This window comes from Guillardia theta (assembly GCF_000315625.1).
Source record: "Guillardia theta CCMP2712 unplaced genomic scaffold GUITHscaffold_26, whole genome shotgun sequence".
NCBI classification, from domain to species: Eukaryota; class Cryptophyceae; order Pyrenomonadales; family Geminigeraceae; genus Guillardia; species Guillardia theta.
In genome coordinates, this window is record NW_005434648.1 from 667,254 (window position 1) to 691,412 (window position 24,159).

General features: G+C 51.4%; 7 protein-coding genes across 7 annotated transcripts; 3 read left to right on the forward strand and 4 right to left on the reverse strand.

The window, feature by feature from the left end:
- Window positions 1–810: 810 nt before the first annotated feature.
- GUITHDRAFT_106912 (hypothetical protein) lies at window positions 811–1,586 on the reverse strand (the record flags this gene model as incomplete). The annotated part of the gene is made up of 6 exons (XM_005834395.1): window positions 811–896; window positions 957–1,028; window positions 1,089–1,139; window positions 1,217–1,295; window positions 1,344–1,442; window positions 1,491–1,586. 6 exons carry the CDS (start codon window positions 1,584–1,586, stop codon window positions 811–813), a joined length of 483 nt encoding a protein of 160 aa, XP_005834452.1.
- A 934-nt stretch (window positions 1,587–2,520) lies between these two features.
- On the forward strand, window positions 2,521–4,731 carry GUITHDRAFT_106913 (hypothetical protein; the record flags this gene model as incomplete). Its single annotated transcript, XM_005834396.1, has 8 exons — window positions 2,521–3,309; window positions 3,358–3,511; window positions 3,561–3,658; window positions 3,851–3,955; window positions 4,180–4,284; window positions 4,338–4,375; window positions 4,428–4,521; window positions 4,654–4,731. The coding sequence occupies 8 exons, from the start codon at window positions 2,521–2,523 to the stop codon at window positions 4,729–4,731; spliced, it is 1,461 nt and encodes a 486-aa protein (XP_005834453.1).
- Window positions 4,732–5,031: 300 nt separating this feature from the next.
- GUITHDRAFT_137627 (hypothetical protein) lies at window positions 5,032–6,450 on the reverse strand (the record flags this gene model as incomplete). Its single annotated transcript, XM_005834397.1, has 9 exons — window positions 5,032–5,153; window positions 5,246–5,282; window positions 5,362–5,412; window positions 5,456–5,499; window positions 5,549–5,716; window positions 5,765–5,909; window positions 5,962–6,077; window positions 6,128–6,330; window positions 6,374–6,450. 9 exons carry the CDS (start codon window positions 6,448–6,450, stop codon window positions 5,032–5,034), a joined length of 963 nt encoding a protein of 320 aa, XP_005834454.1.
- A 1,502-nt stretch (window positions 6,451–7,952) lies between these two features.
- Window positions 7,953–9,141, forward strand: GUITHDRAFT_106915 (hypothetical protein; the record flags this gene model as incomplete). Its single annotated transcript, XM_005834398.1, has 4 exons — window positions 7,953–8,498; window positions 8,548–8,688; window positions 8,742–8,933; window positions 8,983–9,141. The coding sequence occupies 4 exons, from the start codon at window positions 7,953–7,955 to the stop codon at window positions 9,139–9,141; spliced, it is 1,038 nt and encodes a 345-aa protein (XP_005834455.1).
- A 449-nt stretch (window positions 9,142–9,590) lies between these two features.
- GUITHDRAFT_137629 (hypothetical protein) lies at window positions 9,591–11,039 on the reverse strand (the record flags this gene model as incomplete). The annotated part of the gene is made up of 1 exon (XM_005834399.1): window positions 9,591–11,039. The coding sequence occupies one exon, from the start codon at window positions 11,037–11,039 to the stop codon at window positions 9,591–9,593; it is 1,449 nt and encodes a 482-aa protein (XP_005834456.1).
- A 738-nt stretch (window positions 11,040–11,777) lies between these two features.
- Window positions 11,778–17,401, forward strand: GUITHDRAFT_157645 (hypothetical protein; the record flags this gene model as incomplete). The annotated part of the gene is made up of 31 exons (XM_005834400.1): window positions 11,778–11,798; window positions 11,851–12,417; window positions 12,499–12,641; window positions 12,682–12,724; window positions 12,772–12,825; window positions 12,913–12,951; window positions 12,975–13,083; window positions 13,157–13,230; window positions 13,279–13,385; window positions 13,435–13,519; window positions 13,563–13,591; window positions 13,769–13,852; window positions 13,999–14,064; window positions 14,149–14,284; window positions 14,375–14,470; window positions 14,517–14,602; window positions 14,800–14,886; window positions 14,996–15,090; window positions 15,140–15,215; window positions 15,457–15,517; window positions 15,606–15,676; window positions 15,725–15,809; window positions 15,856–15,912; window positions 15,957–16,055; window positions 16,158–16,229; window positions 16,275–16,307; window positions 16,349–16,398; window positions 16,463–16,536; window positions 16,580–16,668; window positions 16,855–16,962; window positions 17,303–17,401. The coding sequence occupies 31 exons, from the start codon at window positions 11,778–11,780 to the stop codon at window positions 17,399–17,401; spliced, it is 2,895 nt and encodes a 964-aa protein (XP_005834457.1).
- An 841-nt stretch (window positions 17,402–18,242) lies between these two features.
- NUP75/85 (Nup75/85, nuclear pore complex component) lies at window positions 18,243–21,374 on the reverse strand (the record flags this gene model as incomplete). Its single annotated transcript, XM_005834401.1, has 7 exons — window positions 18,243–18,345; window positions 18,393–18,476; window positions 18,639–18,754; window positions 18,966–19,091; window positions 19,219–19,281; window positions 19,486–19,617; window positions 19,800–21,374. The coding sequence occupies 7 exons, from the start codon at window positions 21,372–21,374 to the stop codon at window positions 18,243–18,245; spliced, it is 2,199 nt and encodes a 732-aa protein (XP_005834458.1).
- Window positions 21,375–24,159: the final 2,785 nt, after the last annotated feature.

Below are 24,159 nucleotides of genomic sequence, written 5' to 3' on the forward strand. Positions count from 1 at the left end.
TGAAATGGAGTGATTTCATTTGCAAGCGGTCACGAGAGCGGGTCACGAGGGCAGTGGCTTCTTCACCCGCATGATATCTAGAAGGGGATATCTACCTGACCTTGCTGGCCCGTCCTCATCCTCTCGTGCGCTCACTTCTCCTTCCACGCCTCCCTCCCCTCCCTCTCCTCCTCGCTGTTTGGTCAAATCTCCATCACTTCTTCATCCTTCCCCTTCTCCGGCTCCTCCTGATCCCATCGGCAGCATAATGTACTCCCTATCTGCGATCTCCTTCCCTCCCTCTCCCTCATCGATCTCTTCCTCGACCCCCAAGCTCCTCCTCCAGTCCCCCATAGACGATGATGACTCCCTTGACTTCGAGTACGTCCACGCCAAGCCCCTCGCCACCTCCAGGCAGCAGCATCACAACCGCTCCACCGGCGACATGCTCGACGACGAGGTCCTCATCGAGCGCTGCAGCAAGCTTCAAGGCGCGAGGTTCTCGCGCTCGCGCTCTTTGGTCGAGAGTCTACTGGAGAAGCCTCTGCTACTGGATGAGGAGGTATGCAGAAGAAACGCATGGTCGGCCAGCTTCGCATGAGAGAGGTTCTTGTTGGAGGAAGAACCGGCTCAGATGAGATTGACTTGAAGCTTGAAGGGGAACATCGCCTTGTTCCAACGGTTTTTTATCGATCTCGCCCCTTCTCGTCTGCTACATAGCATAGCATAGCATAGCATAGCATAGCATAGCGTACTTCTCATACGGAAGAGAAGAGTTTTTGTGGTTGTAATGTAATGACACGATATTCACATCATCGAGCATCTCCAGGCTCACTGCGAGCTTGGCGCATCGCTATTCTGAGCAGCGTTCTTGGCGATGCTGTTGAGGTCCTCGCGGATCGACGTTTGTTTCTTGTCTGCCAGTGTTCGTGTCAGCCACACCAGACGGGCCATCCCAACAGTCTCCATCCACCCACCCTTGAGCCCTAGGCGCTTGCCGTACTCGGAGAGATCTTCTTCATCCACATTGTACTTGGGCAGCTTCAGCCCTGTGAGACGCGAGGAGTGTCAGTGAGGCTGAGCGACGAAACAAGTCCCTGAGGTCTCACCGACGCGGCTGGACGTGTTCTCAATCCTCTGCCTAGCGCTGATACCCCTCACTAGCACAAGAAACCAAGTCATGAATCGAAACAAGTAGAAATCCTAATGTCCCAGACAGACAACCACAGATCCTCACCTGCATCTCCTCCAAACTGAGAAAGGAGAGCCTTGCGTTGCACAAGCGCATCAAGATACTGCTTGTATGCCTCAAGGTCCTGACAAGCCATGCACATGAGAAGAGGTCAACAGCTGCAAATGCTTACAAGAAAAGCTTCCTTGCTTTCTGCTTCATTCTTTCTCGCGGGTTCAACTCTCTCCTTGCAGGCATTGACAAGGAATCTTCTGTATGGTGAGATTTCGCCCTATTGTTGTCGCTCAGGATTTACACGTGAAGCTCGTATTTGAAATACCGTGGGATTCCCATTTCTTCCTTTGAAATGTTGATGAAGAATCCGAATCGTCTTCCGCAATTCATTCGATAGCTTCATCGTGTTCTGGGTAGACATCCTTGGAAACTTTCAAACCATGTTACCCTATTCGAATCTCCTCACAACTGAGATCTTGTTTTTTATGCTCTCTATCCCCGTTTGATTGCTCTACCTGTCAATCTCCATCCTCCCGGTTCATGCTGCCCCTATCTCTCATCCCCTCCCCTTTCCTCCTCTCCCCTTCTCCTCCAAGTCTCCTCATGTGCCATTCAAGATCCGCATCAGTCTCGCCCTCACTGAAATCCATTCCATGTTCTCCTTTCCTCTCACTTTCTATTTCTCTCGCGCTTTCAACCTCTTCCTCTCACTCTCTTTTCATTCACCTCTTCATCCATCTCCTCCTCTCCTATTTTTCCCTTCGGTCTTCCTTTTAAAGATAATATTGTAATGATCGATCATAGGCATGATCATTCTTACCATCTCATGATGACAGTTCCAATTTCTATCCTCCTGCTCCTGCTCCTGCTCATCCCACCATCCATCCCATCTTCTCGGAAATGACATCTCTTTCTCTCTAACTCGTTGCTGCCCGCTGCTACTGCCCCTGCCCGATGCTACTGCCCCTGCCCGCTGCTACTGCCCCTGCCCGCTGCTGGCCCTGCTGCCTGCTGGCCCTGCTGCCTCTGTCTGATGCTGTGCTCCTGCTCCTGCTCCTGCCCCTGCCCCTGCCCCTGCCCCTGCCCCTGCCCCTGCCCCTGCCCCTGCTCCTGCTCCTGCTCCTGCTCCTGCTCCTGCTCCTGCTCCTGCTCCTGCTCCTGCTCCTGCTCCTGCTCCTGCTCCCACGCGCAACACCATTTTGTTGTCGTATGAGGGGGTAGGGGTGGGTACCTAACCCCGTACTAGAAAGATATTTTTGTTATGATGATACCGGTACTCATGTTTTGTGGTCACCGCCATGGTTCGTTGGGGACCCCTACCTGCCGGATCTTGCTCTGGTTGATTCACTGATGCGATGCGATGGCCGGCGATAGCGATGCTCATGATGATCGGGGCAGCTGCTGCAGGAGGGAGGGAGGGGAGGGAAGGCGGAGGAGGAAGAGAAGCCTTGCCGACGAGCAGGGGAGACGAGATTGTTGTTTCTCATCCTCGACAAGACGAGCTGGTCGTACTGCAAGAGCACGCGAACTTTACGATCACGCTGTCAGTAGGTGGGAGATTGAAAGTTCCTCTCCATGGCTTGCTTGTTCTGCATCTCAATGAGGATCGGATAGCAATATTGTGTCCAAAACCTGCAGAGCAACTCGAAGATTGTCCGAATGGGCCAACGGAGGAGGGGGATGGAGACGTGGAAGGCAATGGTGAAAAGTGCAAGGAGTTCAGTGTTGAGGTGGGGGGTTTGAAGACAGCAGAGTATGTTCTGACGGTAGAACTTGTCGATGTCCTGGGAAATCCGATAAGAATAGCTCGACGACACTTCAACGCTCTTGTGTTGAACGAGATCGACGAGTCTTTGCCTCCTCATCCTGTTTTCAATGTCATCATCTTCTCTATGGACAGAGCTTGTCAGCTAGATCAACTTCTTAGCAGCGTGCAAGAGAGGATAGTCAACGCAAACAGCAGCATGTTCAGATGGCAGGTCTTGTACAAGTTCTCGAACAAGAAGTTCGGAGATGGCTACAGGAAAGTCAAGAAGATGTTCCCCTGGGTGAGTTTCCATCAGCAGAGCAACCTCAGCTCTTCGGTTACCTCCGCGTACTTTGACATGTTTGTTGCGGAGGGAGGCGATGCAAAATCTTTCAAGGTGATCCACTTGCTCCGCACGATGACGGCGATATGATGTCGATCGCAGGGTGACTACCTTCGACTCGTAGACGACCGATCGCCTTTCATCTTGCACTTTGTCGACGACATGGTGGTCACTGGGGTGTGGAGCGTGCAAGAGCAAGTGTTCGCATACCGCCTGCTGTCTCTCCGTCCGGATGTCCTCACGGTTTCACTGAGATGTACCTGATTGTAACATGGATGAACCTGATGCTGATTATTGCCCTCAAGTACACCCTGGGATAACCAGATGCTACGCCACCGGGTCAGACAGGACGCCGCCCCCAAGTTTCGATCCTGAGATGACGTGGAACTGGATGAACATGATGGTAAAGAACCTCTTCCTCGCTCATCCTCCTCCTCCCTCTTCTACCACCACCACCACCTCCTCCTCTTCCTTCTCTTTCTCTTCCTCCTCTACCACCACTACCTCCTCCTCCTCCTCCTCCTCCTCTACCACCACGATCTCCTGCTTCTCCTCATTTTCATCACATTTTCATCATGTCACTTTCATGCTGCAGGGGGACTGGGCATATCCCATGTCGTTGGACGCTCATATCTTTCGCACGGAAGACCACGCGCGACTCGCCATGGCGCTTCAATACATGAACCCTAACACGCTGGAGGTTTCTGAAACCTTCCCTCCCTTCCCGCCTTTCTGTCTCTCCCGTTCGATCTCTCTCTCGCCCCTCTCCTTTCTTCTCTTCCTGCCGTCCTATTTGCTCGTCTCAGTCTTTCCCCTTTTTGACCGTCTCGTTGCTCGTTTCCTGTGTGTTTGCTCCCTTCCTGTTAGTCTTCTTTGCTACTTTCGTCGTCTCCTCGCACTCTCACCCTCACTACTCTGTCGCAGGGTCAGATGGCAAGCTTCTGCTTCTCGGGTAACTCAGCTTGCCCACCGAGAATGTCCTGCTACCGAGAGGCGAAGGTAATCAACATTCCAGCCAACAGAGTGCAGGTACGAGAGGAGGACGAGCCCTGTGATGGTGAACTGACTTGTAGCGTTGATAGAATACGTTCCCCAACAGATACATGTCAGATGCCCCGAGGTAATTCCTGCTCTTTTCTCATACTTTTCTTCATGACAAAATCTCGCTGCAGCCCGGCGTTGCTCAACACCGAGTTTCTCTTCAACCGTCGACTCATCACGAAACATCTCTGGGATAAGACGTTTGATACCGTTCACGTCCCGCAGGTCTACCCTCCTGAATCCTCTACCATACTTGCTCCCTGCCCCTGCCCCTGCCCTTGCTCCTTCACTGCACTACGTCCTCTTGGACAAGTACCTGCTTCATGCGCTTCCTCGGCTCTGACTTGAGCTTCTCAGCCATTGATCTTCGCCGTCGGCAACTTGCAGCATGAAATGTCAGAGATAGTACGTGAGCCCGGCGACGACAGTGAGTAACGATGAGCTCAAGCCTTGACACTCGAATCTCTTCCCTCCATCTTTATGTACAATACACCCGAATCTCTTCTCTCTATCTTCATCCGAAAGATTTTGAAATAATCTCTCACTTCCTCTGCAGTATAGCAATGTACAAAGTCGTTAGATGTTGTATTCCAGTGGCTCGCAAGCCTAACAGAAAGTTAGCCTGAGCAAGCAGAGATCATCGTGAACAGACCAAGTCCAATGGCAGGTCGTCAAGATAGTTCCGATGAGCAGCAAGAATGTTGGTTCCCCCGTAATGTACAATCTTCCTGCATTTCACGTCAGATTTGATCTCGGCATCACCAGGAACGAGCTCTTGTACTTGTATCTCTCGACAAAGCTCTCGAACGCTTCCCTCCGCAAAGGTCGGAGATCATGGACGCAGAAGAATTCTCCCTCTAGTCCAACTCCATTCCACATGATGTCAAACACATGGAACCCTGTCGCTCCTCCTTCAGAGCGTCTCCTCGTCCTCGCACGTCAATCTCACCGTGTTGGTCGAGCATCGTCAACAGATCCATCGCTGCCTGCATCAAACATCAGCGTGCATGACAGTAATTTGATCTGCATCGACAGCATGTATACAACGCCCAGTCATCAACTTACGGTCGGTGATCCAGCATTCCCCATCTCGAGAGCGTAGGGGACGAACTCGATCTGGACCCCTCGTCACTTCCTTGCAAGCTCGGCTCAACTTCACCTTCATGTACTTCACTCGCTCCTCCTCAAAGAGTCTCGTTGCTCCTGCAGACACTCTCCCTCAACCCCCTCCTGCCCTCTCCGGGTTGCTCACCTCGAAGAGCTTGCAGCTCGTGACCGTCCGTGTCGATCTTCAAGAATACCACCATCTCATCGTTCCCGACCAAGGTATCTATCCTTGTTAGCTCTATGTTGATCGTCCGAACTGTCGTCAGGTTTGGCTCCCCGACTTCCTCCACCTTCCTCATCACTAGATGTCCACCTGTTCTCATGTCCAGTCACAGCCAACAAGTACATGTCACGGCATCACCCTTCAAGATGTGTATCACTCCCGTCCCATCAAAATCGTGCGCCCCCCCCGAGAAGACTTGCAGGTTCCAATCATTGAGATGGGCCATGTGGAACAACCTTCGGGCATGGAAGGGATGGGGCTCGATGGCGATTACTCGTGCTCCCTGTCACACCGGCAGACTTTATCAGTAGGATAGATCCTTCCTCCCCTCTCACCAGCGCTGCTGCATAGTTGCTGTGCGAACCAATGTTCGCCCCGACGTCCACAATGAGAGGAGGCATACTCTGCGCGTTCCCGACAAGCATGCGGAAGAAGTGCAGGCCTTTCCTTCCTGCAGCACAGGTCAGTGCCTGGGTTGCACGTTCGTGATCCATGCGCCACCAAGCTCATCGTAAGAGGCGCACCCTTCCTCCCCGAGTCCCTTGTCCTCCCGTCCTACAAAGGTGACGCAGTCTGCATGCCGGAGTGAGCAGGAGAAGGGAGCTAAAGCGATGGCACAGTAAGGAGGATCGGTGGCGGTCACGGTTACATTAATCGGGTAGTCTGGGACCGAGAAGTCGCCGATCCTTACTCGTCCTCGTTCGCTGGACCAGCATGTCAGGTGGAACAAGTCTGAAGCTGTCTCACCTTCTACTTCCATCATCGCCGAGAGATGTGCCCCATAGGCATAACAGCAGGATTCCGAAGAGGGATTGCTCCTTCATGTTCCCTTGCTGATAATCTCCTCTCCTCCTCCCACTCCTTGCCTTCCAGCTGCTGCTGCTGCTGCTGCTGCTGCTTCTTTCTTATCTAGCGTATCGTTCTCCCATCTTTTTCGCCTCCTCTCGCTCCCCTGCATTCGTCATCTGTCGTCATCTCGACATCTCAGCTTAGCGACCATTGATACCCTCATCTCCACTCAATCCCATCCTGAAAAGGCGGGCCCTGGCCCGGGCGGCACTCAGCCTGGGCGGTCCCGGCTGAGGCCGCGGCACTGACTCAGTGACTGATGAGGCCCTGAGGCGGCACTGCTGAGTCCGAGGCACTGGCAGTGACCGGGCCGCGTACCGTGGTGGCTGACCGCGGACGGTGGGGCGCCGGACCGGCCGGAGCGGCACACCGGGTCGGAATCCCCGAACCGAGTCGATCGTACTGAGACGCCGCTTCAGGGCTGAACTTCCCGAAGTTCCGGGCCGGGCCCGAGGAGACTACTGGCTATTAGTCCGGGACCATGACAAGATCGTCCGATCACCGGACTGATCCGAGATGATGGTCTGTCGATTTAATTGATTTAAACCCTTCCGAAGCAAAGGAACAGAATCGAAGTTCTGAGAACTTTGCCCCCTACCCCCTTAGCCCTTTAACTCCCTAGAGGCGAGGTCATAGGAGAGGGCCATAGGACTTCTACAAGGCCCCAAGGGACCTAGGGGCTGTTCTCTAGTACATGCTAGGACCAATGGTAGGTAGAAAAGGAGGGGCACCACCTGGGGTTGCATCACGATCAACTTGCTACCAAGTGAGGGGTAGAGAGATCACATGGTAGGGTGGGGGTACTTGGAATATCTTGAATGACCGTGATTATCATGCTAGAAAAGACCGGTGCATGATGCAAGTGAAGGGGTAGGGTAGGGTACATCATCACATACGGTACGGTGAATGGAACTGGAAGCGTCTGCTGGTCAAATGCAATTTATCTTTAGTACCCCACCCCCCATCTCTGCAAGAATTGATAGAGAATTATGGGGTAGTAAAACAAGATCGAATGAGTTGATGCACCCCTTCCAGGCATGGGGTAGGGGTACAAAGCTGGAGGGTAGGGGTTTATGTCAGGGGGGTGATCAGGGAGAAAGAAGGGGGTGAAACATTTATGAACAAGGGTAAGGTAAATTCGGGGTAGGGTGTAAGGTGAAATGGGGTAGGGTGGGGGTAGAAGGAGAAGAATGTTCGTCTAGATGGGGGGAGGGGATAAAAGGAAAGAGGAGGAGGGGCCACGAGCAACGAACTGCTGCGTCTTCTTGCACAACCACTAGCATCCTCTCCTCGCTTCACTAGCTCTCCCCGCTTCCTAGCGTTGCCACTGCCCCTCCTGCTCTCTTGAGATCGATTGCTTGGAACTCAAACCTTCTTTTCTTGCTCCCACAACTTTGTCTCTACCCGGTAGTCTTCGACACCAAAAAGCTCTAGGACCGCTCTTCCTCCGTCCAAATCCCACATCGCTCAAGACCCAATGCCTCCTTTCTCCAACCAGACCGCCATGGAACTTCAGGGAAGCGTCGACAGCATGGACGTCTCTGCTATGCGCAAAGAGAACAGATACGCCTATGTCACTTTGCTCACGAGAGATCCATACCTTCCCGGAGTGTGCGCCCTTTTGTACTCTCTCAAGCAAGTCAACACCAAGTATCCTGTCATCTGCGTCGTCACAAAGGACGTGACACAGAAGGCCCGCGAGGAGATCGAGCTCTTCGGAGGAGTGGTGAGGGAGGTGGAGAAGTTCCTCCCGTTCCCTGAGGACCAGGCCAACAACTATGCGAACGCTCTCTGGATTGATTGCTGGACCAAGTTGGAGTTCTGGGAGTTCACCGAGTACAAGAAGTGTGTGTACCTGGACGCTGACATGAAGGTGTACAAGAACTTGGATCACCTCTTCGAGATGGAAGGAGATTTCCTGGCTGCACAGGACTGCTACCATGGAGGCGACCCCGAGGACAGAGTGCGGAACCACTTTCATGATCCTGAGAAGTGCTTCTACTCCTCCTCATGCCCTGACAAGGTTGGTTTCCTGTGCCCTACCTGTGTGTTCTCCTGACCTCTTGGAACAGATAAGGCCTTACTTCAACGCTGGGTTCTTCGTCTTCACTCCCTCCAAGGACATAGCCAAGGACATGAAGCAGAAGGCAATCGACAAGGACGTCACAACCTTTACCTTTGCTGAGCAGGACTTCATGAACGACTACTTCCAGGTACCATGGCTCTGTCATGTTCCATGTTTGATGAAGTTGTGACATTGGCGTAGGGGCAATGGGAGCCTAGAGTTCTTCCCTACACATACAACTGCATCAAGTGGTTTGCAAGGTACCACATGGGCAAGCCCTACAACAAGGACGACATCCATGTTCTTCACTACGTGTCTGAGAAGCCCTGGGTGACTGGACGCATTGACCCTAAGGACGAGAAGGCGATCAAGTCGGGACTGTGCCACTGCGCTGTAAGTGACTCTGATTGGCTCCTCTTGCTCCCTCTCACGTTCCCCACAGGAGCAGTACGATGACTGGCATGACATGTGGGAGGAGGCCATGCAGGCCAAGGCCAACAACACTCTTGGAGGAACGATCGGAGCAGACAAGCTCGTCTCCATCCCAAAGGCTCAGCCAATGGTGACCGAGAGCGCCGTTCCTGTGGGGCGTATTGGATGAGTGTGATAACTGATAGCAACTAACTTGATTCTTGTTTTTGTTCTCGTTGATCAGTGTTGAGCTGTTTTTTTGATGTACAAGATTGTGAATACTTATTTGGCATTAAAAGGAGAAAAAGGAGCAGAAGATTCTCGTTTCCATTATTTTTCATGTACATTCACAATTTATTAGACATTGTAATACTATTCTCAAGCCAATACAATTTTTGAATACCACTTCGTGTTTCTTCTGGGTTTGCTGTTCTTCGAGTGATCAATATACATTAAAGAGTGAACCAAAACAGGTAATGAGCTCAAGCAGCACAAAAGATTAAGGTCAATTTCCAACATAGTGCTCACTTCTGTCAGTCATAATATTGCCTGATGATATTGGTCAAGATGATATTGGTCAAGTCTCAAGTTATCTAACGAAAATGCGTAGAAACAATTAGAAAAAAGAGAAAACTGATTCTAAAGAGTAGAAGCAGCTTTCTCCTTGCGCGTCTTGTCGACATCCTTCTCATATGTCCAGTACAGGAAAGAAAAACATGCAAGGGTGAGGATCCAGGGGGGGACGGAAGCTTGGAGAAGCGCTGTGGTGAGAGCATCCAGGTTGCTCACTCGCTCAGCCTTGCTGAGGTCGGAGATGGAGGTTCCCTTGGCAGGAGATCTGTAACCGTACATCTCCGCTAGGAAGCCGACGACTGGTCCTCCGAGCACCGCAGCAACAGCACCGTTCAAGCAGTTGAGCAGAGCTGAAATTCTGGCCCTGTTGTTGGGAGTGACTACCTCCAAGAGCACAACCTGGTTGCAAGCAACTCCCGCCCATGTCGCCGTGAGACCAAACAGAATGTTGAGCCAGGCGTAGGCCGAGAACGAGTCCGGGGTCTTGGGAACCTTGATGAAGATCCAAGAGATGAGAACGAGTCCGCTAAGGATCGAGACTTGAGCAGCAAGTGGACGACCGCGGAATGGCGACCAAGACCTGGCAAGTACGTCTCCAACGATCCCTCCGACTATTCCTCCTACTCCGCTGGCAAAGATCTGCATGGTGATGAGAACTCCGGACGCGGCATTGGACATTCCGATGTATTGGAACCACATGGTCAGGAAGGACATTGCAGTCCATGGAATGCATCCAAACATTCCCTGTACAAGGATCACAAGGAACGAAGGGATTGTGAAGTATGAGAACAGGAGCGTGAACTCCTTCCGAATCTCTGAGATGGCCCCTTGTGCCGACGTCGAGCTCTCATTCTCTTGCTCCTCGTTTCGGAATTCTGCCATGAAGAAAACAACGGCGACAGCCACGAGGATCGAAAGGCCCCCAACCCCGATGAAGGACGCCTGCCACCCATGGAGGTGGATGCTGCCCAACGAGAGCCTCTCCTCGGAGAAGCTCGTCAGCACTGTCGCACAGATCCCCTGCCCTAGAGCCATGCTGAACTGGAGCAGACCGAACACAAGGCCGACCTGCTCAGGCTCCGTGATGTCTGCCACGAGAGACTGCGCTACTGGTCCCAAGGACGCAAGGGCTACTCCGTTGAGGCATCGGAGCAGGAGGATGATGTGAAGTTGTCCGATGCACCCCAACAGGATGGCAATGAGACCCCAACCCATGCATCCTGCCACGAGCACAAACTTCCTTGACATCCCTCGGTCTACCAACGATGCCCAGACAGGGCCAGCAATGGACTGAAAGAACGCCTGAGCCATCGCAATCATTCCTAGCGATGCTGGAGTGAGTCCAAGGTTCGACTCGAGGACCTTGAACGAGGAAGGGAGGAGTTGGTTGCAAAGTCCCTGGATAGCTGTGACAAGGTAGAGCAAGCCTCGTGCAGCCCTGGCAGAACCTCCCCGTCGCTTCTGTAGAGCAGAGGCTTCTTTCATCTCCATTGCCTTGCTGGTAGAAGATGTCATCTTGTGACTTCCGTTTCCTTCTTCTTCTTCTTCTTCTTCTTCTTCTTCTTCTCTCTCTCTCTCTCTCTCTCTCTCTCTCTCTCTCTCTCTCTCTCTCTCTCTCTCTCTCTCTCTCTCTCTCTCTCTCTCTCTCTCTCTCTCTCTCCGACAGTCCGAATTTCTGGAACACCCCTGACCCCCTCGCTTAATCCTACCCCACCCCTCTAATTGACTCATACGAAGACCTAAAGGGTACCGGTCATGGAGACAGAAAGACTCGATCATGGACACAGAAAGGGAGGGTACGATATCACGTCACCGTGACTGTCAGCTAGTACGATGTCCCTCATGCTGCGGGCGCATCGCAAGCACGTGATGGTGGGGGTGCTGGTCAGCTTCATGAGCATGAGCGGGACTTCCTCCTCCTCTGCATCATCATCATCATCATCTTTCTCTCCAACAGCTTCTTCGCCTTCATCATCCTCCTCTTCTTTTCCTTCTCTTTCGCAACAACGTCAGTCAATATTCAATCCTCAGAAGTTTTCTGGACACCAGATAAGGATGGATAGATCGCTCAAAACCAGTCTGTTGCTCAGATCATTCAGCGGATACTCTGACAGAGTGAGAGGAGGTCGTGCACAAGAAGAGCTGGACGACGAGGAGGAGAGTTCAGAGAAAGAGCACGGGGCATGGCAGCAGCAAGAAGATAAGAATTTAAATTATTTCAAGGAAGTAAAAGAGAGTTTCTCGTTCCCGTCCATGGAGGAAGAAGTATTGAAGGTGAGCAATGTCTTGTACCTCTTTCATGCTTCTCCGATGAATCTTCCTTCAGTTCTGGGAGGACATCGATGCGTTCAACCTGAGCTTGCAGAAAGCCAGAGAGAGTAATGATGAAAGGTGGGTGTTCTTCGACGGGCCCCCGTTCGCTACAGGGATGCCGCACTACGGCCACATCCTGGCTGGAACGATCAAGGACATCGTCACTCGCTTCTGGTCGCAAAATGGCAAACTCGTGGAGAGGAAATGGGGATGGGACTGCCATGGACTTCCGATAGAGCATGAGATCGAGAAAAGTTTGGGGCTCAAGTCCAGGTGTGAGATATTGGAGATGGGCATCCCAAAGTTCAATCAAGAGTGCCGCAAAGTTGTGATGAGATACTCGCAAGAGTGGAAGCGAATCGTGAAGCGACTTGCGAGGTGGATCGATATGGAGAATGACTACAAGACTTTGGATTTCAAGTACATGGAGAGTGTGTGGTGGGCGTGCAAGGAGCTGTTCAAGAAGGGTCTGATCTATCGAGGCTTCAAAGTCATGCCTTATTCCACGGGGTGTGGCACATCGTTGTCTAACTTTGAAGCAAACCTCAACTACAAAGATATCACTGACCCTGCAGTGGTGGTGAGATTTGCGAAAATTCTTGTTGCTTGCTCGCCTGCTCAATTCCTTGCTGGTTCTGACATTCTTCGATCATGAATTTAGGTAAGTTTTCCTCTGATGGATGACACGGATGTATCTCTATTGATATGGACGACTACCCCATGGACACTTCCATTCAATCTCGCAATCTGTGCAAACCCTGACCTGGAGTATGTGGAGATTGAAGACAAGAAGATGAAGAACAGGTTGTTGATGAGTATCCTTACAATGGTAACGAGACAACAGGTACATTCTTGCAAAATCAAGACTCGCACAGCTGTATGGGAAGGTATGATAGCTTGTGTTTTGATCAATGATTTGAAGTATTCAAAACAGCAAGTTGAAAACTCCTGTAAAATCCTAAGGAGCTTTCCCGGCAAAGAGCTTGAGGTAGCAACACAATAATGGCTTGCTGCATTTACATCTTTCTTCCGCCCCGTCTGCTTTCTGCTGCCTGTCCTTCTGAAGTTTTAACAGGGCAAAGAATATATTCCAGCATTTGAGTGCATGAGGGAAGTAAGTTGTATGAAAATTCGGAGTATTTTCAACTGAGCCTTTTGCAGTCATTCAAATCATCGGGATTTCGTGTTGTCACGGACACGTTTGTGAGCTCTGACAGCGGAACAGGACTTGTGCATACTGCTCCAGGTAAAATTCTTTCACCCTCAGTGTAGATTAGCTGGACGATGATGAGGCTGGGAAGAAATAATGTTTGATGTAGGTTTCGGTGAAGATGATTTTCGAGTTTGTCTGGAGAAAGGGGTCGTGTCCAAGAGCGACACATCGATCTGCCCTGTAGATGACGATGGGAGGTGAGCAGCGGAAGTCTCGAGGTGGTCTCAGTTTCGAATATTTATCTTGGATGTGACGTTCAGATACACTGCGGTGATGGAGACGTTTCAAGGTCGATTTGTCAAAGATTGCGACAAAGATATCATTCAGCATCTCAGGTTGCCTTCTTGCACTGTTTGCAAGCACTCCGTGATCATGTTTCTCAAGGGATGCGGGGAGACTGGTTCAAACCAACTCGATTGTGCACTCTTATCCATTTTGTTGGCGATCAGATACACCGCTGATTTACAAGGTTTGCAAATGAAATGTAAGTGTCCCTCTGAATTCATCTTCAGGCTGTACCGAACTGGTTCGTCAATGTTGAGTAAGTTTACATTTGACTACTAGGCACATGCCATGTTTCATATCTATTTATGTTCATACTTCATTTAGATGACCATATTTCATTTATTTCAACACGTTGTGTGTGTGTCCTGTATCATACCATGCTTCATATGAATAACATCGTTTCCGCGAGATTGGGTTTGTAATGACGCTATAGATCCATCAAAGACAAGCTGTTGGCAAACAATGCCAAGACAGAATGGGTTCCATCGTTTGTAAAAGAGAAGAGATTTCATAACTGGTATTTCCTACGTAATCCACTCAACCTGCTAAATTCCAATCCTGCCATTCCTTCTCTCTGTTCTGCTGAAGTTTCTTCTCAAAGTTCTCACAATTCAACTGCTCCTGCTCCTGCATCTTATTCTTCCTCTTGTTCCAAATGCCCAGGCTTGAAGCAGCTCGTGATTGGGCCATCTCAAGAAACAGATTCTGGGGGACTCCCTTACCCATCTGGTATTCGTCTTTCTCTCCTGTTGTCTACCTTTCTCTGATCTGCTCTCCCTCTCTTTCACCCCCTGAGGATTGAGGGTCGCGCAGGCACAGCGAGGACTGGGAAGAAATTGTGTGTGTAGGGTCAGCCGAGGAACTTCAACGGCTGTCAAACGTGTCCCTGTCTGACCTCCACAGAGAGTTCGTGGATGAAGTCACTATCCCTTCATCTCGTCCAGGACAGGTAGGAGGAGGGCGGGGAGGAGGAGGCGAAGGGAAAGGAGGAGCAAGGGGGGAGGGGGAGGGGGCTGATAAAGTTGACGACGCACAACAGGCACCTCTAAGGAGAGTGTCTGAAGTGTTTGACTGCTGGTTTGAAAGTGGTTGCATGCCGTATGGACAACTACACTACCCGTTTGAGAACGTTGAGGTACCAGGAGGAGCAATCAGAGTTTCATCTTGAACTTGTTGTCAAGCTCTTTGAACAAACCTTTCCTGCCGACTTCATTGCTGAAGGATTGGACCAAACACGCGGATGGTTCTACACGCTCATGGTGTTGAGGTGTGTGCAATGTGATTCGGAAGATATTTTGCGTTGGATGATGGTGGGGGAAGCGATGAGGAGAAATGAGACGTGTTGACATGCTGTTGGAGATTTCGTAGAGCCATGAGATGACATTGGGAATCGCAAGGATGTTGATTGAGTTGAAATATACTAGAGAGATTTTGATGAACGTGGCATGACGTTTATATCGGCAGTACCGCACTATTTGACAAGCCAGCCTTCAAGAACGTCATTGTCAATGGACTTGTGCTTGCAGCAGATGGGAAGAAAATGAGCAAAAGGTGGGAAGAAAGCATTATTTGATGTTGGGCATGTATGGAAGGCTCCAAGCAAAAGATAGTTTCGAATGAGGAGGCAGTCCAGATGCTTATGATTGATTGGATTCTGCAGATTGAAAAACTATCCTGATCCTGAAGATGTTATCAACAAATATGGCGCCGATGCTCTCAGATTGTATCTGATCAATTCTCCGGTTGTACGATCAGGTGAGAGCGAAACAAGTCAAGAGGGGGAAGACGTTGAAGGTTCGAACAGAGTCGCTCAAGTTCAAAGAGGAAGGAGTGAGAGATATCATCAAAGATGTCTTTCTGCCATGGTACAATGCATACAGGTGAAGGAGATTGGATCAAGATTATGTTTGCGATAATTGTACATGAGATGAGGATGATGATGATGACGACGACGACAAAAAGAGTTCTGTGTTTGTTGAATCGCTTTTCAGATTTCTTGTTCAACAAGCCCGAGCAACATATCACAAGACTCAACAAAAGATTCATGTCTCGCATCAAGAATACGTTGAGAGCAGGTCTTGTTGTTCCTATCACACTCTGTCTGCTGACTTGCTTCAACAGCAATGTTATGGACAAGTGGATTCAATCAACCTGCAATTCTCTTGTTGCTTTTGTCACAGAGGTGATAATAGAAAAATGAGGATGAAGGGAGGAGGGAGAGGCGAATTTTACCATCACGATGATTCTTTTTTCGTATTGTCTGCACCCAGGAAATGAAAGCTTACAGACTGTATAATGTCGTATCAAGGCTTCTTCTTTTTGTTGAAGATCTTACAAACTGGTGAGTTTCCATTGCTCATTTTTAAGTGAATCAACAGTCGTTTGTCAGGTATGTTCGCATGAATCGTAACAGAATCAAAGGGGCTGGAAACGATGCACAAGATTGTCTGATTGCACAATCAACTTTGTTCAAGGTCAATCGTTTTGATCTTGTCTCCTCGTGGTTAAGTTTTCCTTCAGGTCTTGTCAACATTTACACAACTCATGGCACCATTCACCCCTTACATATCTGAACATGTTTGCAACATCTTTCACCATCAAAGTTTCTCATGAGCTTTCAGATCTATCAAAACTTGAAGAGTGCCATGTCAGAAGAGGTTCGATTGCAGAGCATTCACTTTTCGCGGTATCCACAAACCACGAGTGGAGCAGAAAACAAGGTGAGACAAGAAGAACAAACATGCTGCTTGGCTTATTTCTGCATTCCTCCATCGAGTTGTGTTCAACTTGTTGATAAGAATGGGACTGACTCGATCATCAAGACTTTGGAAACGAGCATTTTGTACATGCAGAAGATTATCATTGCTGGCCGGACAGTGAGAGACAAACGTCAGGTGGAGCAGCTTACTCCTTGTTTGCTCGCTGAACTGAGCTTGCAGATAAGTTTGAAGACTCCTCTTCGCTCCGCGCACGTCTGTCTCCTCCTCCATCAGTTCCGTCTGACATGTTGCAGTTGATTGTAGCCGACCAAGAGCAGGAGACATTCGTAGCTCCTCTCAAGAGGTCGAAAGGAGGAGGGAGGAGGAGGAGGAGGAGGGAACAAGATTGCAGTAACGCCCTAGCTCAGTTACATCCTGTCGGAACTCAACTTGCGTGATCTTACGATCAGTCGGGAGGATGATGACAAGACCTGTCTTAAGGGTGAGGGAGCATGCCAGTGGTGTTGGGTCATTTCGCTCTTCAGCCCTGCCCGACTCGAAGGTCCTGGGGAAGCGACTTGGCAGCAAGTTCCGTCAAGTAGCAGAAGCGATCAAGTCGATGAAGTCGGAGGAGGTGAGAGAGAAAGAAAACATGGGAGGGAGCGAGGGAGCAAGGAGGAGAAAGAGGACAATGCTGGATTATGTCAAAGAGGAAGCAGGCGGAAGAGGGAGGGAGGGAGATGGGAGATGGGAGGAGAAGAGAGGATGCAGGAGGTAGCATGGAGAGGGAACATGACAGTGATCTGACCATGGCGATCAGCTTATGAGACTGAAGAGGGAGCAAAAGATTGAAGTCTGCGGTGAGACGATCATGCTGGAGGAAGTGAAAATCTTTCGCGAATTCGTGGGGAAGGAGAACAAGTTTGAGGTGAAGACAACAACCGGCCGCTCCCGTGCTCAGCTGTTGCTGCCAGGCTTCGAGTGTGGAGGAGATGGAAGGCTGTCTGATCATCGTTGATGTGATCATCATCTCTCCTCTTCTTCCTTCCTTCTCTTAGTGCTGCCCTGTTCCTCCTCATGTCATCCCTTTCCTTCTCTCTCTCTGTCATCGCTCTAGTCCCATCACCCCATGTCCTCATCCTTCTCCCCTTCACCCTTCATATTCCTCCTCCTCCTTCCCTCTTGCCTCGTCCTCGTCCTCGTCCTCGTCCTCGTCCTTCTCCTTGCTACCTCCCTCCACATGCCTTTCCGCCTAAAGTTTCCTTCAGACGACGGTTGACGAAGAAGCGCTCGAAGAATCGTTTGCAAGGAATTTCATATGTCACGTTCAGAAGCTCAAAAAAACTTCACAAGTAAGCAGCTGCTAACAAAGTTCTCTGCTCCTCACTCGAGGAAAGTTGTAGCAACATGATTCGCTCACTCAATATCTTCCGCTTCCTCTTACTCTCTTGACAGGTTGTTCCTGGAGACTCAATCTCCGTCGGGTTTGAGATCCTTGAAGGCGACGCAGAGGTCCCTTCCTTCCTCCTTCCTCCTTCCTTCCTCCCCTCCTCAGTCTCGCTTCTCCTCTAGCTGCTTCTCCCCTCCTCCTTCCTTTAGTTTGTATCTCGTGCTGCCTTTCAGTCACTATTCGAATCCTTCGCTTCCCACTCCTCTTAGCTTCGAGCAGACAACCAGCAGCGTGTTGCAGCTGCTCGACAGGCGGGAGGAAACGATCACTGCGGGGGTAGGGAGCAAACTCTACGACTTGAAGTCCACGGAGATGCAGGGAGAACAAGTATACCCTCCCTTCATCGTCCCACACCACTAATGCCACTGTGTCCTCCTCCTCCTCCTCCTCCTGATCCTGATCCTGCTCCTCCAACTCACTTTCACGCTCAGGCCGGGTCTACTGAGGAGACTCTAAGGTACTAAGCGCGCGAGCTCTTCTTGTCCGTGACTGGCTGGCAGCTTGAGCAAGGGCTCGATCCGCGTCCGGCTGGTGATAAACCGACTTTCCTCCCTCGAAATGTGAGGGGCAGAGGACGAGGAAAACAGCAAGTGAGAGGACAAGGACGTGGGTGAAGGATGGTTGGAAGGTAGAAGAGGAGGAAGGGAGGAGCAGGAGCAAGGCGAGAGGAGTTAGCCAAGGAGAGAGGACGAGGACGAGGACGAGGACGAGGACGAGGAGGAAGGAGATTAAACAAGCAGAGCTGTTGTTTGTTGTCTTCATTGTGCAGAAGCTTCTTGTTGGAGCGATACGGAGAGCCCACGAGCCAACGCCAGCCGGATCGACTCCATTCGCATCCTCTCGGCCTCACTGCGTTTCCTCCTGCGTCTTCGTCACTGTCGATAGCACAGAGGAGGAGGAGGAGGCACCTGTCGGCCTTGAACGACGACTCGACGTCCTGCAGCGCCTGCATCCTGGTCAACCCGGAGGAGGAGGGAGGGAGGCTAAGAGACCTGGAGGCAAAGAAACATGTCGGAGGAGGAGAAGAGCGATGGTATGCCGCTCTCGATGAGGGGGATGGAGTAGGACAGCAGCTCAGGCCAGAATCGTCTGCTCCCCCCTTGTCACCACCAGCAGAAAACTCTCGTCATCCCCAGCAGGGACCCTTCACTCACCTCGGAGCTGCTCGTCGCGTTTCCCCTCCCCGGCTTTCGTCCAGCAGCTCCAGCAGCAACTTCGCGGCCTCCCTTCCTGCCTGCACCAGCGTCGCCCCGCTCGGGTTCTTCGCGCTCTGAGATTGAGGTTTACAGCACGAACGGCAGGAAGAGGAACAGATGAAGGAAGGGCAGGGCTAGAAGACGCGGATGGTGATAAGGAGGGGAAGGTCGAGTAAGGAAGAGAAGGAGGAGGGTGGAGGGTGGAGGAGGAGGGGGAAGTATGAGGGAGGAGGGAGGAGGGAGGAGGAGGAAGGAGGAAGGGGGAGGAAGGAGGAGTGTTCTAACCCGCAGGCTCTGCCTGTCTTTGAGGCTCAGGTCGCTGACTGTCGCCATCAGTTCTCTCATCCTCGAGTAAGTCCTGATGAGCTGAACTTCGCTGGGAATGTCTTCTCCTCTTGTCTCCTCCACATACTGCAACAGCGTCAAACATCTCCCACATGCACTACTACCCTCCCTCTCTTCTCCCTCTCTTCTCCCTCTCTTCTCCCTCTCTTTTCTCCGTCCTCTCCCTCTTCTCTTTCCCGGTGCTCTCGTTCACCTGTAGGATTGGCTGCATGCGGTACAGGCTGTCATCAACACCCTGCACGAAGGAATGCAAACTCTGACACATTGACGTCAAAATCGTCTCAGCCCTCACTTCCTGCCCACTACGCCTCCCTCTTCCCTCCTCTTTCCCTCTCTTCCTCCCCCCCCGCTTCCTTCTTCAATCCTCCTTTCCCCCTCCTCTTCTGATCTTCCTCCTTCCTCCTCTCTTCTTCTTCCATCTCCTGCTCTCTCCCTCCCTCTGTTTCTTCATCTGCCTCACCTGGCTCGCGAGGGTGGCGACAAGCTTGGACTCAGCACGAGCGAGCCAGTACAAACTCGCTGCCTCGTGGCCCCTCGCGTAGAGTCTCAACCCCCACGCACATTGAATCTCACTTGCCGTCTTGACGATCAACTGAGCGAGAGATCAGGCACAAGGAACAAGTGGGGATGAGCAAGCAAGACGAGAGGAGAGAAGAGAAGAGCCGAGAAAGGAAGGGAAGGGGTGGGTCAAGGGAAGGTGAGGGGAAGGCAGGGGAAGGGGAAGGGAAGGTGAGGGGAAGGGAAGGGAATATCAGGGAACAAGTCTGACGTCACCTCTGAATCATCCCATAGATGGCTCCCATGAATGTCTCGCACGTACTCCGGGCAGCATTGCAGCAGATGCCGGCATTTGATGTCACTATCGATGTGCTGACGAGAGATGATGAGGTGGGCGAGGTGGAGCATCTCCTGCCTTCGCACCCTCCATCGTTCTCTCGCTTCCACTGAAGTTGACTCGTCAACCATCGCATCGCTCTCCACCACTCCCTTCACGTATGCCATGGCAACTTGCCACATGTTGTTTGACGACATCAGGATATCGATGTAGTTGCAGATGGCGTAAGTTCTCATGTTGGAGGCAAACAACTGACTGAACGGAAGGTATTTCCCTCGATACAAGACATCGGCAAGGTGGGCCGAACTCCACCAGTCCTTCAAGTCTGTAAAGAAGTGCTGTACTGCACCTTGCATGTCCAGACGAAGTAGATCTTTGATCACTGACTCCTCGTCTTCCGGTTTTCGAACAAACTGCCCGTGGACAGTCAACGCGTCGTCGGCATACGATGCCAAGTCTGCAACTCCGAGAACAGTCTCAGACCTTCCAAACAACATCCTCGTCACCACGATCTGCAACCAGCTGTATGCGTGCGCAGAGATCTCATCTTCGCTCCCCTTCATGATCTTCACCATCGTCGCCATCTTCTGGCAGATAGGAGATGCTCCTCTCTGCACCAGTTTGTCGAGGTAAGTCCATTCCTTCCTTGTCGTCCAGACTCGCCAGTACGAGTCAATGGCAACGTTGTTATCAACCATGTTCTCAAGCTCGAAGAGCGAGACCTCTCCACCTTCCCCTCCTCCGACAAGCAGCGAGAGCATAACCTCCACCATCTCCACTCCATCCTCTCCACACTGATGGGCGAACGGGCCATCCCTACCGATGAGCGACAACATCTCCACGGCCTGATCGATGTACACGTGCATAACGAAATGAAACAGAGCTCGCCACCAGTCATCGTTTGCCCTGTATGAGGCTCCGTCTGTAAGGAAGGGCTGAGACGACCCTCCTTGGAAGAGATCCGACGGGTTGTGCTCCTGCATCCAGTGCACCAGGTCGAAGGGAAGATCAGCATTCATGTTGGCTGGTCGCGGAGAAAGATGTTTGATGATAATGTGTGCAAGGTGCCAGGCCTGATGCCCGCGGTAGAGCCGGGACAGCATGTCTTTCGCCAGAGCCGCGTCACCTTCTTGGAGGTTCTCAACGTTCTCCACCATGCGGGTGAGGAGGGTGCAGTAGAGCTCCTTGTACTCGTTGATTTCATCGGCCAGCAGCATCCGCCTCGCATCCAAGTTCGCGTCATTCATCCCCACCGAGAGAGCTCTGGAGATGCTCTGTGACCAGACATTCTGCGCCTCTGAGTAGAACATCTGCAATGGCGCCTGCACGAAGTTGCGATTCTTCCACAGGCTCCATGGCAGGTTGAGTCTGATCCAACTGAGATCCGCTCCTCTCGAGACAGCCCTCCTCCGTTCATCGGGGGAAGCAGTCTCGCTGACGCCCTGAGGAATTTGACCCGATGTCACCACCAGATCATCGCCTGGCCCCCATGAGAAGAGGGTGACCTTCGCCATCCTCCCAGTGCCGCTCAACCTGCAAACGTTTCGTTCGTATGAGTCCTTGCACTGCAGTTGTTACACATGACCGACAACCACTACGTAACATTCAAGCATCAACATTAGCATTGACCTCCCTGAATCCTTCTAAGTGTTCATATCAAGGTTGATTCTTCTTCATCCTTGCCCTAGCTATCCAGCCCACGCACTACCTCGCTCATCCAAGTTAATCCATCGATTCCACCATCTCATTTCATTCGACCATCACTTGCATTCATGCCCCTACTTCTTCCCATTGATGAGATGTCACTCTCCTGCTTGCTTGCCTATCTCTCTCTCCTGATCATCATCATCATCATCATCATCATCATCATCATCATCATCATCATTCTCCTCCTCCTCTCCCTCCCTCCCTCCCTCCCTCCCTCCCTCCCTCCCTCTGCTCTTCCCCTTTCTCTCCCCCTTCCGCCTCGCGTGCCGCCGCCATGATCCTTCTCCCTCGTTACAGCCGTTATCCTACCGTTCCAAACGTTACGATCTCACCTCATCCCCCCTCATTCCTGTTGTTCCCGCCAAATCAGATGGATGAACGACAAATCAACAGTTTTACAAGACTCAATCTTTCTTACATATGACCCGTTCATCTTCCTTGGAGATGTAAATTTTTATTGGTAGGGTACTCCATCGTTCCGCCAGCTCAGAGGGGCTAAGGGACATGGCGCGGAGGAAACAACGGTAAGGGCGAAGATAATTGCAGGAGGCAGAGGAGAGGAGAGCAGAGGAGAAGAGATGGACAGAGTTGTCATGACAGAAGAAGACAAGGCACATGTATCAATCTGATTGATTCGTTTTCAGGAGCCATACACTGTGATACAAGTTTCTCTCATCCGGATTCACTCAAATTTCTGACGGATCTATAAGAGAAAGATGGCGGAAGACCCGGCGCAATCCGTTCTTGAAGGCATGCCTCCATCCTCCAAGGACTTGGGGCTGCAGTTGCAGGATCTTGACTACCTCTTGCGTGTTTACAGCACACTCAGGACTTTCAGCTTCCTTCTTCGACTCGCGCCATTCACCTTATTGGAGCTCTGCACAGACATCCTTCCGAGCAAGTCAAGCCCTATGATAGATGAGATCTGTGTGCAGCTTCTCAAGACCATCCAATGCTTCCCTCCTGTCAGTGAAGAAAATGCCGAGGAGGAGCTGGTGGTGTTCAAGGAGGACGCGGAGCCCTACCTCATTTCCAGAGACATTGACAAGCTCATCAAGGACCCGATCTGGAAGTATCTTGATTTCATGTCATGGCCAGAGTTTCTGAAGAGGCTGATGGTTGCTCGCAAGTGTCGGGTGTTTGCAGGGATAGACTGTTGTGAATTCCTTGAGGAGCAGGAATGGTGCAAGTTGCCGCTGGGGTCAAAGATAGCGACCTTGCAGTTCCTCTGCGACTGCTTGCTGGATGCTCCGATTGCAAAGTCCTTGATTGACGGGAGGGATGAACAGATCCCGATGTGCATGGAACAGGAGAAGGAGGAGGTCAAGGCGAGGGAGAAGGGCTTGCTTGCCAAGGCTGCGAATGACAACCTGGTGGCTGCTGCTGCGGGAGCCTCTCACCAGGGGCTTCCAAACTACTCGCACCTACCATATGACAACAGCCACTTGTATGTTCGTGATGGCCTCGATGAGCTCGAGATAGATCAGTGCGATCTGTCCACACTCGGAGGAACTTTGATCTGTTGTGATGGTTGCCCGGCCTCCTACCTCAGCCGCTGCGTTGGGCTCAAGAGAGTCGGGGACGAGAAGCAGAAGTGGTTCTGTGAAGAATGCCGCATCGGGGGACAGATCAGAGCATACCGATTCCTTCATAGGCAGGCGAATGCCATGGAATGGGAGCATTTGCCACTGATAGCTGACTTCGGCAAGGGAAAACACGGCATCGAGGTTGTGTTTTGTCATGGGCGACTTTACCTTTTCAAAGACAAACAGCTTATGGCATACTACAGTGAGCACAGTCAAGTAGAGCTCTTGATCCAATGGTTAGAACAACTCGAACAGAAAGTTAACGTCACAGAACAGCAGGGAACCTCCGCCAAGTCCTCTGAGAAACAGGAGAAAGGAGATGGAAAGGCGAACGGAACAAACTCGGTCGACGATCGGGTCAGCACACCCTCCAAAGAGACTCAAGAAGGAGACGCGCCGAGATCGCTCAGGCGCAGAAAGCTCGCAGACAAACGGGAGGATGAAGCTGCAGATTCTCCCAAGGACAAGAAGACGAGTACCCCCGGGAAAGAGGCAGAGAAGGAAGAATTGTCACGATCCCTCCGGCGAAGGAAGAAAGCTAATGGCGATGGAGAGGACGGTGCCGCAACTCCTGACACTCGCACACCGTCCAAGGAGACAGAACAAGCGGAGAGCGCCAGATCGCGCAGAAGGAGGAAGCTTGCTTACGTGGAGGATGACAACGGTCCTGCAGGTGCTCCTGTCGAGAAAGGTGAAGGCAGTCAAATCGAAGATGAACACGAAGAAGAAGGTGCAAGGTCCCTTCGTAGGAGGAAGGTTGCTTCCTATCGTGAGGAGGAGGAGGATGGCGCCGGAGCTCAGAATGAGAAAGATTCGGAAGCTGGGGACATGGCGCGGACACGAAGAAACAGGAAGCTGGCGTACAACCAAGATGATGATGGAGATGTGGAATTTGAAATCAAGGAGAACAGGAGCACAGCGGAACTCGAGGACTCACAGGATGGGGAGATGGTAAAATCAAACAAAAGAAGCGAAAGAGTGCACTGCTGAGGGCCTTGACAAACAA